This window comes from Paralichthys olivaceus, chromosome 9 (genome assembly GCF_024713975.1).
Source record: "Paralichthys olivaceus isolate ysfri-2021 chromosome 9, ASM2471397v2, whole genome shotgun sequence".
NCBI classification, from domain to species: domain Eukaryota; kingdom Metazoa; phylum Chordata; class Actinopteri; order Pleuronectiformes; family Paralichthyidae; genus Paralichthys; species Paralichthys olivaceus.
In genome coordinates, this window is record NC_091101.1 from 1821398 (window position 1) to 1835256 (window position 13859).

Genomic DNA, 13859 nt, shown 5'->3' on the forward strand with positions numbered 1-13859 from the left:
CTGATACCACTTTACTGCAACTTGACGTCAACCTCTTGTCAGTTGAGCAGATAGCAAGAGTAGGTGCAATGTCAGCAGTTTGGAGATACTTCAAGATAAGAGATTATGACAAAGGTAGAGCAGACTGACAGCTATGCTCTACTAAATTTTCAAGAGGATGGGTGAAAAGTATCTCCTTTAACACCAGCAATTTGATAAGCATTGCAAGAACCAACACAAGTCTTAGTTCAAGGAGTTTGCTAATGCAAGACTCTAGTAGTGGCAAACAGCAACAACCAACTCTGCAAACGCTGGAGAATCTATTTAACTTTGACATAATAAATTGACTTATAGTTTAACTAGAAGGCAACATACAGACAATTTCAGACTGTTACCAACAAAAATATTATATTTCTCTGTTTTAGGAATAAAGATCTTTTTTTCCTCCAACATCAACACTGCTACAAAGGCCAAAGAGATGGCCATGCTGGAGCTGCAGAAGGTGCCTGGAAGACAGGCAGACAAGCAGGAGGATCTGGTTGAGCCACCTGCCAGAAAGAGACGTGAGGCCCAGGCCAGCAGCAGTCTAGATAGAGCGTTTGAAGAGATAATAGATGAGCAAGCATCATCATCATCATCATCACTGAGCAGTGCACCAATGGGTGCTGCTATTCAGTTAGAAACATACCTTGGAGAGACCACAACTTCTCAGGAAAACAAACCACTGCAGTACTGGAGGGTTAACAAAGTGCGGTTTCCCACTGTTGCCCAAATGTCATGGAGATACCTCTGAGCACCATGTAGAAGTGTGAAAAGTGTAAGGCTGTTTAGCTCAGTATCACATACTGTTGATGAAAACAGAAACAGGCTCAAAGCTTATAATGCAGAGAAGCTTCTTTTCATCAAAAATAATCTGCCTGACTTCCGGTTAAGCCATGCTCTGGATAGATGCATAGTAAATTGCTCTGTTCAGTCGCTGTCTAAAATACCCTCAAACTCGAAAACTTTAACGTGAAAACTCTGAAAGACAAGGCATGAGTGGGGGGAAACAAAAAAGAGACGATACGAACTGGAGAGGGAAGGTAAATGAACAAGTCCAACAAAAAAACAAATGGAGCCGACTGACGAAGAAAATGGCGATCTGCTATCTAGCAAAGATGGAGGTGAATCCACAGACAAGTTGTTTCGGGAACTGTCAACTATCTCCAACAATATCCTTGACTTCAAAAATGACGTTCACTTTGCCATCTCCGAACTCAAGGAACATTTAAAGAAAGACTTCAAGGACGAGCTAGCGACGCTGAGACACAAGCTCAACGGGAAGCTAACAGAAGTCGGGACCAGGCTCCAGGGTCACGACCAGGCGATCACCGATGCAGAGGAGCGCATTTCGGATATGGAAACAAGCAGTGCTGCAACGAAAGATGCTCTGCTGGGCCTGCTGAGGGAGCAGCGCAGGCTGCAGGAAAAGGTCAGCGATTTGGAAAGTAGGTCCGGAAGAAACAACATCCGAGTATATGGTGTACCGGAGGGCTCGGAGGGCAGGTTAGGGTTAGGGTAAGGAAGGTAAGATAAGGTAGATTCGTAATGATCCGTGGCAAAATTGATGGAAATTTGTTTACTCTATACAATGTGTATATACCTCCTGGTTCAGAACCAAATTTTTAAACCCCAAGTAATTGAAAGGATTGCAGTTGAAGCACAGGGGATTTTAATATGTGCAGGTGACTTTAATACTACACTTAACCCAAACCTTGATTCAACTGGGATAAGAATATCTCGCCCTCAGAAAATAACAAAGAAAATGAATCTACTATTATCAGAAATAGGACTAATTGATATCTGGAGACACCTAAATCCATCAGTCAAAGATTATACCTTCTATTCATCCCCACACCAAACATATTCTAGAATTGATTATTTTTAATATTTGGAACAGATCGTAGCAAAGTACAAGACTGCCATATTGGAGCAATGGACCTTTCAGATCACTGCCCACTTTACCTGTCCCTAAAAATGACCTGTAGGAGAAAGCTAATTTCTTTCTCAAACAGGACAGTTTGAGAAAGAAATTAAAGAATATTTGGAGTTTAATGACAATGGAGAGGTTTCTCCACCCATACTCTGGGATGCCTGTAAGGCAGTGATGAGAGGGAGGGTGATTGCAGTGACATCTTTTCTCAAGAAACAAAGAGAAACAAAAATTATGACTCTCCAGACTGAACTCAAAAACCTAGAATTTGAACATAAAGAATCATTAGACCCAAAGGTCAAAATAGAAATAAAAAAGAAAAGAAATCAGATTGAAGAGTTATACTCCCAAGAGACTCAAAAGAAATTGATATACACAAAACAAAAATATTATGAAGGGGGCAGTAAATATTCAAGACTATTGGCATATAAACTGAGAAAACAACAGGCAGATAATGCAATATACAAGATAAGGGACCCGAAAACCAAGTTAATTTATCACCAAATTCAGGAAATTAAAGACTGTTTTAAAACATATTACAAAAAACTATATTCACAACCTCAAGTCAATACCGACCAGAAAATGGAGCCACTATTCAAATCCCTAAATCTACCAAAACTCACGGAGGAAGAAAATAAATTATTAGCTTCTCAAATTTCAAAAGAGGAAATCTACTCAGCTATCTCAAGACTCAAAGCCAATAAATCCCCAGGCGCAGATGGATTTAGTGCAGAGTGGTATAAGAAACTGAAGGAGGTTCTGACACCTATTTTACTAAAAACCTTCAACTGGGTCCTGAAAAAAGGGGAAACCCCGATATCATGGAATGAAGTGATTATATCAGTTATACCTAAGGTAAGTAAGGACAAATTAGACTGCGCAAACTACCGACCAATTAGTGTACTTAATTTGGATTACAAACTATTTTCTTCAATTTTCACAAAGAGACTTGAGAAAATTGTACCCCGAATAATCAACATGGATCAAATGGGTTTTGTCTTAGCACGCAGACACATGACAATATTAGAAAATCCCTACAAATTATCAGACACATAAATCAAAATAAAAAACAGGCCGTGTTGGTTAGTTTAGACGCCGAAAAGACTTTCGACTCAGTTAGATGGACATTTTTATTCAAGGCTATGGAGAAATTTGGTTTCAACCCAGTAATTATTAATACATTAAAAGCCCTCTACGATAAACCATCAGCTAAACTAAAAATCAACGGGGGGCTCACAGACTCATTTTTGTTGGAGAGATCAACAAGACAGGGCTGTCCCCTAAATCCAATCTTATTTGCAATTTTTATTGAACCATTGTCACAGTGGATTAGGCAGAACAACAAAATCAAGGGTATAAATACGGCAGCAGGTGAACAGAAGCTGTCCCTGTTCGCGGATGACGTGCTCGTTAGCCTTTCAAACCCAACAGAATCTCGGCCGGAGTTGATGTCTATTTTAGATGAATATGGGTCATACTCAGGTTATAAATTAAATAAGAAAAAAACTCAGGTCCTTAGTTTTCATTTTGATCCCCCTCAATATCTCCGATCCAGGTACCATCTAGACTGGGACAAAAATTTTATAAAATATTTGGGAATTCTTCTGCCTTTAGACATATCAAAACTAGAAGAAATTAACTATAGCCCCCTCAAAAAAGAAATTATAGCGGATATCAATAGATAGAATATAATCCCTTATTTAAATATCAGTTCTCGTATAGATTCAGTTAAAATGAACATTCTACCAAGACTTTTATATCTATTTCACTCAATACCAATAGAGAAACCAGAATTGTATTTTCTCGAGTGGGACAAAATTCTTTCCATATTTATATGGGCAGGGAGAAAGCCAAGAATAAAATATAAGACTTTACAATTACCAAAGGAGAAGGGTGGACTAGCCCTCTCCTGTTTGAGAAATTATTATAGAGCAGCTCAAATTCGGCCGTTAGTGGGATGGTGTACCCCAAATTATAGATCAAAATGGAAAGAAATAGAAGTGGCAATGGGAAAGGGACTACCAATTAATCATTTAGTTGGGGATCCCTCATTAACTAGTCACCTCCCGGACCCCAACAACCCATGGATAATTGGCTCTTTGAAAGCATGGGGTGAAATAACAAAAAAATACAAACTGAGGAGAGGAACTGAAATGTTTAAATGGTTTTCATACGATTCAGATTTAGTACCAAGCACGTATGACACAAGGTTCAAAAGTTGGACAGAAAATGGACTTACAGCATACTGCACACTCCTAGATCAGGATAAAGTTTTGAGTTTCCAGGACCTAAAGGAAAAATTTGGTCCAGTTTACTGAGCTGGTAACATATTGTGGCAGTAGACCATGCCACGGGGTTCCCACCACGACAGCCAAAGACGAACCAGTCCAACCATTGGGTGCTCAGCAACATCTTTTTATTGCATACCAACAGAACTGACAAAATATTGAACTTAAAGGGTCCAGCACTTTCTGCTGGACCATTAACTTCACCCAGTCTCTTCCCCAGTGTGTGTCCCCAGAGGCAGCTCTGCTGCCACCTTTTCAAGCATGAGAATCAATCAGCTAACAGCTCTCACCTGTGCTGACTGATCCTCTGTGGTGCTCTCTCAGCCCCTTCACCTCCACATACCCCCACCGTCAGATTCAGGTCCGGGAGCTATCCGGCCTGAACTACCCCCCCCCTTCCATCCGGCCAGGGGAGGAACCCAGCCCACCGACTGAGGCGCTCCGGTGGTCGAGCAGGTGTGCGTCGCGGGACGCGGCGTCTCCCTGGCGGCCTGGAAGGTGGGCGCCGCCGCACGGGCACCTTGGACCCCGGAACAGGAGTGCACCGCCGTCCGGGGGGCCTACCCATCGAAGCAGGGTCGGCAGGCGTCGGCCTATCCGCCGACTGGGAACCCAGAGCTGGGGGAATCGCAGGGCCTGCGAGCGTCAGCTTCACTGCTGACCAGGGACCCCGAACTGCGGGGACTGGGAGCTTCAGCATCCTTGCTGACCGGGGAGCCGGAAGAGGAGCAGGACCAGGAGGTGTCGGCTTCACCGCCGACCTGGGCCCCGGAACCGGAGGTCTCAGCTACCCCACCGACCTAGGCACCGGAGGTGTTGGCTTCCCCGCCGACCTCGGCACCGGAACCTGGAGGTCTCGGCTTCTCCGCTGACCGGGGAGCAGGAAGAGGAGCAGGACCCGGAGGTGTCGGCTTCCCCGCCGACCTAAGCACGGGAACCGGAGGTCTCGGCTTCCCCGCCGACCTCAGCGCTGGAACCGGAGGCGTCAGCTTCCGCGCTGACCCTGGAGCCGGACCCATCGGCTTCACCGCCGATCGGGGACCAGCGCCCAAGCCTCATCCTCTCCGTCTGCCTCAGGATCTCCTCCGTCTGACTCTGGATCTCCTCCGTCCGCCTCTGGAACTCCTCCATCTGCCTTCTGCCCTCCGCCATATGATCTTCGTATGGGCGCAGAAGTTCTTCATCCGTCCCCTTCCCGAACGATTTTAACCAGTCCATGTCTCTGGCTGTGTGAGGTCCTTGTTCAGGCACCAGTGTGGCAGTAGACCATGCCACGGGGTTCCCACCACGACAGCCAGAGACGAACCAGTCCAACCATTGGGTGCTCAGCAACATCTTTTTATTGCATACCAACAGAACTGACAAAACACTGAACTTAAAGGGTCCAGCACTTTCTGCTGGACCATTAACTTCACCCAGTCTCTTCCCCAGTGTGTGTCCCCAGAGGCAGCTCTGCTGCCACCTTTTCAAGCATGAGAATCAATCAGCTAACAGCTCTCACCTGTGCTGACTGATCCTCTGTGGTGCAGGTGAAGGTGCTCTCTCAGCCCCTTCACCTCCACATACCCCCACCGTCAGATTCAGGTCCGGGAGCTATCCGGCCTGAACTACTCCCCCCCTTCCATCCGGCCAGGGGAGGAACCCAGCCCACCGACTGAGGCGCTCCGGGGGTCGAGCAGGTGGGCGTCACGGGACGCGGCGTCTCCCTGGCGGCCTGGAAGGTGGGCGCTGCTGCACGGGCACCTTGGACCCCGGAACAGGAGTGCACCGCCGTCCGGGGGGCCTACCCATCGAAGCAGGGTCGGCAGGCGTCGGCCTATCCGCCGACTGGGAACCCAGAGCTGCGGGGATCGCAGGGCCTGCGAGCGTCAGCTTCACCGCTGACCAGGGACCCCGAACTGCGGGGACTGGGAGCTTCAGCATCCTTGCTGACCGGGGAGCCGGAAGAGGAGCAGGACCAGGAGGTGTCGGCTTCACCGCCGACCTGGGCACCGGAACCGGAGGTCTCGGCTTCCCCACCGACCTAGGCACCGGAACCTGGAGGTCTCGGCTTCTCCGCTGACCGGGAAGCAGGAAGAGGAGCAGGACCCGGAGGTGTCGGCTTCCCCGCCGACCTAAGCACGGGAACCGGAGGTCTCGGCTTCCCCGCCGACCTCAGCGCTGGAACCGGAGGCGTCAGCTTCCACGCTGACCCTGGAGCCGGACCCATCGGCTTCACCGCCGATCGGGGACCAGCGCCCAAGCCTCATCCTCTCCGTCTGCCTCAGGATCTCCTCCGTCTGCCTCAGGATCTCCTCCGTCTGACTCTGGATCTCCTCCGTCCGCCTCTGGAACTCCTCCATCTGCCTTCTGCCCTCCGCCATATGATCTTCGTATGGGCGCAGAAGTTCTTCATCCGTCCCCTTCCTGAACGATTTTAACCAGTCCATGTCTCTGGCTGTGTGAGGTCCCTGTTCAGGCACCAGTGTGGCAGTAGACCATGCCACGGGGTTCCCACCACGACAGCCAGAGACGAACCAGTCCAACCATTGGGTGCTCAGCAACATCTTTTTATTGCATACCAACAGAACTGACAAAACACTGAACTTAAAGGGTCCAGCACTTTCTGCTGGACCATTAACTTCACCCAGTCTCTTCCCCAGTGTGTGTCCCCAGAGGCAGCTTTGCTGCCACCTTTTCAAGCATGAGGATCAATCAGCTAACAGCTCTCACCTGTGCTGACTGATCCTCTGTGGTGCAGGTGAAGATGCTCTCTCAGCCCCTTCACCTCCACACATATATTCTGTGCCAAATGTTTAATATATATTAAAGAGCAGTTATTGTCCAAAGAGTCCATTTTATCTATTGTTTTAGTTGAGTGTGGTTTATTTTATTTATGTTTTATTCATCAAGGATATTTTAATAAATATTCTTTAGAATTAAGTTCATTGTGGAGAGAAAAAACTCCATTATTAACTGCAAGAAACTTCTGGCAGAACCAGACTCAATGTGGGCGGCCATCTGACTTGACCGGTTGGGTGACCAGAAAAAAAAGAGAAGAGGGAGGAATAGCAAGGAGGGGAGTGAGAGATCAGGAACAGTTGTGTAACCATTATGTTTCAGCTCTGATAGACTAATTATTATTATTACTGAAAGCAATAAGAGTGATAATTAAAGGACAAGAACACAAGGTCAGCCAACACCTTTCAGTTAAGGTTTAAATCTTAAATATCAATCATCAAAAAAATTAGATGATCACATTTTCACAAGCCACTTTCAAACATGACCTCTGAAGGATGTCTAGATAATTGGGTCCCGACCTTCAGGTGAGGTGCACAAGGCAGGATGTAACGGATAAATTCTACTGTGAAAAACATGTGTTCTTGTTTACAGCAAATCGACACCATCATTGGCTCTTAAACTTTCCTTTATTGATCCCACAAGGGGAAATTATTTTTACACTCATTTTCATTTCATACATGCAGTTTAACACACACACACACACACACACAACGGGGGGGGGGGGGCAGTGCCCAGGAGGTGAACTGACACCTCTCCAGCTAACAGTCCAGCTTCCATACTTATGGTCCATGCTGGACTTGAAACTGCCACCCTCCGGTTCCCAAGCCAAATCTTTATGGACTGAGCTACTGCTGCCCCAACTGAGCTACTGCTTATTACTAAAAGATTTCTTGGCATTGTCTGTGTCTTCTACTTCTGTGGCACGGCTTTTCCTCCCGAGATATTTTTTTTCTCTATTTATTTGTCACATGTTACAAACCTCTTGGGGGTCTTGAGTGGCCATAACATCCTTAATATAGGTCACAGAGGCCCTGTTCAGATCTAAGGCCTCATTTATAAAACCACCGTAGGATTCATAATAAAAGTGTACAGGCAGACAAAAGCCAAATAATTACCATTGTACACGCACACCTGAAGGCCATGGAAACATGCATATCTGCCTCATGTCACGCCCCCTACATACCCACAATCGACCATAAATGGTCAATGCAATATACCTCATTAATGTTTAATGGTTTCTTATGGTAAATCACTGCTTCAAGGAACAAGATGATGACAAGACGAAGGACAACTTTTCACAAAGATCACAGCTGAAGAGAATCAAAATCACCAGATGAGTCAGTTATTTCAATGGGATAGATAAAGTTAGTTGCTCATTTCATCCTTCTATTTGCATACTCCTCGATCAGTGCCATTGCATCCACCATGCAGCATTACAAGTGTCACTTGGGGTGTCCGACAAAAAAATCTCGATATTTTCTGAGATTTTGCCAATAACGATAATTAGACTGCTGGTGGAGCCTGGCCGGGCCAGAGGGAGGGAGGGAAAAGGCTGAGAGACCCACGCACACACACCGTAAATGAGAAGGCAGGCTCTGTGATCTCTAGAACACTGGAAAAAATGATTTATTGTCATCAAATACTGGGCTTGTGGAGAGGAGCGCTCACTCTGTTTGCCAGCTCGTGCGAGGCGCCTGGCTCTCCCTCACAGGGTTGGTTGAGAGTGGCGCATGCACCATGTGGCTCTACCCAATACTCGATAACGTGAGCTCACACATCGTTAAAACAACAATTAAGATATTATCTTAAACGATAAATATCGCACACCCCTAGTGTCACTGCAGTATTTATGTTAACAGCAAAGTCATACCATTCCAAATTGATCACAACAATCAGTGGCATCATAACCTCCACCCTGGGATGTCATTAAGAAATTAGAGTTTGAAGGTGTACACAGTTTATTTTTTAAGTGGTCTCTAGTGCATTCTGTGCACCTGAGCGCACAGTCACGTTCCCTGCAGTAATTTTATACACAAACTACATGAATACTAAAGTCATACTTGGTAATACATGCACAGTTTTGGAAGATATTGTAAAATATATTTGGTTTCTTCTATTTAATGGTATTGGAGTGTAATTTGCTTCAAGTTGCCTTATATCTTGTATAAGGGTGCTTTGTAAGCCTATTTAATGTTGTGTGACTATGATTTGCTTCAAGTTAGCATATCTTTTACAAGTGTGCTAATGGAACACCTCACAAGCACAAAAACCACGGATGATTTTAATATTTATAATAGTGGATTCAATACCTCTTGTCTTCATCTCCACTCTCACGTGTCCAAAATGTTCATATGCATGGGTCAACGTGTCTGCACAAATGCACACATTTTCTCGTCAAGTTTGTTTTTACAGATCCAAACGCTTGTGCTAGAAGTGGCGTACGCATCTTTCAGACCCTGTTTAGTGCATGTGCAACTGTTGTAAATATATATAATATATATACAACTGGAGAGCTCTAAATTTATATGATCACACCTAGCATTAAAATGCATTCTGTATGTGTCTCCTGTGACCACTGATGTTTAGATCTCATTCACCTGCTCTATACAGAAATAACCTTGCACATCATTTATTTTTGCAAAGACCAAATTATGTTTTTTACCCAGTCCGAGCACACATATGTCCAATGTCTATACAGTATGTGTATGTAGATGGTAAATTGTCTGTATTCATATAGGATTAGTCTTGATGACAACTCAAAGCACTTTACAGGACAGTTTGGCCATTCACACGGACATTCACACAGTGCATCGATGTGCACATCATTCACACTGCCGGCACAGCCATCAGGGGCAATTTTGGGTAAAGTATCTTGAGACAAAAGGAGTCCCGCACTTTTTCCTGTACATGCAAAATAACGTTATTCAGGTACAACATTTCGGACCTGTGGACCATCATCAGGTAAAAAGTAAGACAAGGGACATTCAAACACAAATATAGGCTACACCTCATTAAAAGTGGCCAATCAGAGAGAAGAAACTATCAGGCTCTCAGACCCACAGTTTATTTTCATTTAAATAATTAGAAGAGACTACAGCCCCCCAAAGGTTATAACTTAAGGCTTAAATACCTGAGTAGAAACATAAAAACATTAGTGGAAAACTCTGAAAAATTCTGGTTTCTTGTCTCTGATTGGCCACTTTCAAGGAGGTGTAGCCTATATATGTGTTTGAATGTCCTTTGTCTTACTTTTTACCTGACTTTTTAGCCACAAGTCCAAAATGTTGTACACAGGTCCCTGTATTGACAAGCTGCCACCAATTAGGATGTAATTGTCCATTCATAATCATGGTTAAGAACAGGGTCAAAATTCATACTTGTAACTTAAGCAGCACTCACAGCTGAGCTTTACAGTTTTCTGCTTCATATTTCAGCTGTAATGTGGAGGCAGAGGTAGAAGTATCAATTTATGATGTCCTACTCACCCACTAGATGTAGAGTCTGAATCTTTGCAGTTATGGGGATGGTCAATTTGTTCTCAGCAGGAATCGGAAAAGCCCCGTTGCGGTTGCGGAACTTTCCCAATATGTGAACTTGGGGCATATAGTTCCATATGGCTTCCACGAGTTCCAGGTGGGATGTCTCCACGCCCTGACATGAGGTCCAATAATATTAATTTTCTTTTTAAAAGTTCCACGTAAAAGCTTCTTTTTTTTTTCATTCAACCAAATCTTGCAGTTTTTGTATGTAGCTCCAGTGTTTTCCATTAATTACCTAGACTGTGGCACCCCTCCATAGCCTAATTTGTCCCTAAATAGTTTCATAATTAACCGAAATTGATGTCTCCTAGAATGTCATCCAAAGCATGTGTGCAAATAAAAAGTATTCCAAAATTAAGCACAACCAGACAATTTTCTTTAAAACATAAAAGTTATCTGTGCAATACGTATGACTACATATATTAAGTTACTGGTGTGTTGGAAGTTTTAGAATGAGGGGGTAACAATTTGAAATATTACTAAGAACTTTTACTATAACTTATTTTTTATTACTTCTACCTAGTCTGTTATTACAGGGTATTTATGACCAACTGAGCGAGAGCGGTATGACATTGGTTGTAGTTGGTATTGTGGATGATGGTGGTGCTAATGCATATAAGCTGCTGTGACAACCACCTTTGAAACCCAAAGACAAAAATAGCTAATTGTTTTGACCAATGGGGTTCTCTGAACAAAGCCCGCCCCAGGATTTACAAATACACGAATCACTTTTGCTCCACTTTCACTGAGAAACATGGTGCAAAAGTGACATCATGGAAAAACATCACGTCTGACTCGTGGTAGAAGAAGAAAGTTTGCAGCCTCCTAAAACTCTCTGTGACTTCAAATTTACTGATTGACATGTTTTACCATTTTCTACAACTACAACTTCCTTTCTACAAGTACAAATTCCATTGCAACAGGTGCTCAGTTGTTTTGAACCAAAAATACCACATAGCCTGACTCCTGTAGTGCACTTCAAGTTGTGTGCAGTGTTTTCCCATTAATTACCTAGACAGTGGCACTTGCTTGCTCTGTCTCTCATAAACACTTCTAAATAAACGTCTGTCTGTGAGCCAGTGGATTTTTAAAACATCCCTACTGTTTTAACTGTCCTTGAACATCAAATCATCATCATTCTTGTTGGTCAACTGTCATCACATGATAAGACTCCTTTACTCTGTGATTTGACTCTGTACCCTGCAGCACGGAGGACACACTTTCAGTTCACAACCTCAGCATCAGACCAAGCATTGATAACAAATATTTTAAAATTTTGAAATGTTTTAATTATTGTTGGCACTGCCACTGATGCAAAAAAATTAACAGAATAGGTTTAATGCTTATAACAAAATTAACAAGTTAGTCTGGCGAGTGCCCAAGTTGTGTTATCAGTATGTGCCGGAACACCATGTAAAAGCGGTCACACTCACTTTTGTGGCAACCCTATTTGTGATGAAGAGTCATCCCTCTATTTTTCGCTAAAAGGTTCAGATTTTGACTCAGTTTCATGGTTATACTCTACATTTAAATAGTGATATGTACCTAGTAGTTAAATGGTAACAAATGAGGTATACATTTTCCACCTTCTTCCCAAACATCCAAATTATACTTCAGCAGGTCATATATACCCTTTAATATTGGAATAGGTACCTAGTAGTTAAACATGTAGATTTGTTTTTTTATAAACGTATAGTTATTTGTAAGAATTGTTACCCCCTTATTTCATACCTATGTCTATTTTATTCTTAATTTTATAATGTTCTAAAATGTCTCCTCATTTCAATGTATAAAGGAAAAGACCCACAACCAAAGAGGAGGAAACAATCAGTGGAATCATCTGGTACCATTGTTGTTTAAATTGAAAATCTGCATGCTCATTGATCAATGTGATGTATAACTGCCTCCACTATCAGTGGGATATCATTTTCACATACTAACCAGCAGATTGGGACAAGCTTGTAGTGCCTCCAGGACTCCTGGTATACTGAAAGCCTCATAGCCTCGAACTCTTCTCTTCTCCAGGTATCGAGGGTGTAGGCCATATAGCTGTTCCAAATCTGGTATCTTCTTTAAAAGAAGAAGAAAGCTGCCGTCTGTAAAGCCTAGAACAGAAATCAAAATAAACATGTGTTCATGTTTACATTTGTCTTCAACTCTGGTCAAATCCTCAAAGTTACAATGATGGACAAACACAATATTTGAACTAATACCACACAAATCATTGTTCTCCTCCATATAGTAAATAAAATTGAAACATTGACATTGTGGTTTGTATGTAAACGGTATGTGAACTTCAACTAACATCAATATAAGCTGACTGATGTCAGGATTTATAAAACCTGGAATCCAGTCAATGAAACCACACTGGAGTTAGAGCTACTCTGAATTATCTAGTAGTAAACTGAGGTTATAGTCAAACCACATGGTCGATGTGTTTAATAGACGACATAGTTGAAAACTGTATAATTGCGGTGCCCTAATTAACATATTTGTTACGTATCACATCATATTTGCATATTAGTGTCAACTGGATGCAGCCCTTTATGTGTATGCACATGGGCTCAATTGGACATAACATGGACTTTGCACTCAGAAGGTGGGTGGATAAAGTCTGTTCCATCACTGGTTTAACTGATTTCCACATTTACAGCTTATACAGCCCCTACATCTGTGCCTAGACAGCTCCACATCATCAAGGGGAAAAAATGAATCCCTAAGTTTATTAAGGTGTCTTGGAGACTAACGCCTGTCCACCAGCTGAAGATCAGTAGATCCTAAACATTAAAGTAAAGAATGACTTAAAAAAGGAAAATCCAGCTGCTGAAGAAATCTAGTCAGAGCTCAGACCTTAACCCAGTAGAGTTACTGTGGACTGAGCTCAGAAAAACATTAACACCAGACTTCAATAACAATATTTTTGACCTGAAGCAGTTCTGCATATCTGAACCACAGTTACTGGAATAGCTGGTTAGTGATAGATTGTCTAGGACAGTTTTCATTTCAGGGAACAATAACCCTGTATCTGTACATGATCTTAGCTATTTGTGTGTCACAGATGCAGTGGTTGTATTAGGGGGTCTTACCTGAAGGCATATACTCCCACCAATGACCAGCACAAAGATCCACTACTTTTACTACTCGCAGGTACAACGTCACAGCTTCTCGAAGCTTTCTGGACAGACTTTCCATACACATGATGTCCTTCATGGGAAGGTATCTACAGAACAAAACAATTTTAAAAGATTCAAAACCTTTTGCAGCTTACTCTTCAGTACAAATTCACCTACAGTAGGGTTA

General features: G+C 43.3%; 1 protein-coding gene across 2 annotated transcripts in view; it reads right to left on the reverse strand.

Annotated features, from left to right (window-relative positions):
- The window catches only part of fbxo38 (F-box protein 38), a 60221-nt gene that overhangs the window by 42171 nt on the left and 4191 nt on the right, over positions 1-13859 (reverse strand). For both annotated transcript variants that reach the window (XM_069531341.1, XM_069531342.1), the window contains exons 3-5: positions 13646-13779; positions 12501-12664; positions 10506-10671 (exon numbers count right to left, since the gene is read on the reverse strand). In XM_069531341.1, the coding sequence (XP_069387442.1) occupies positions 10506-10671; positions 12501-12664; positions 13646-13779 (464 nt within the window). The remainder of the gene's footprint in view (positions 1-10505; positions 10672-12500; positions 12665-13645; positions 13780-13859) is intronic.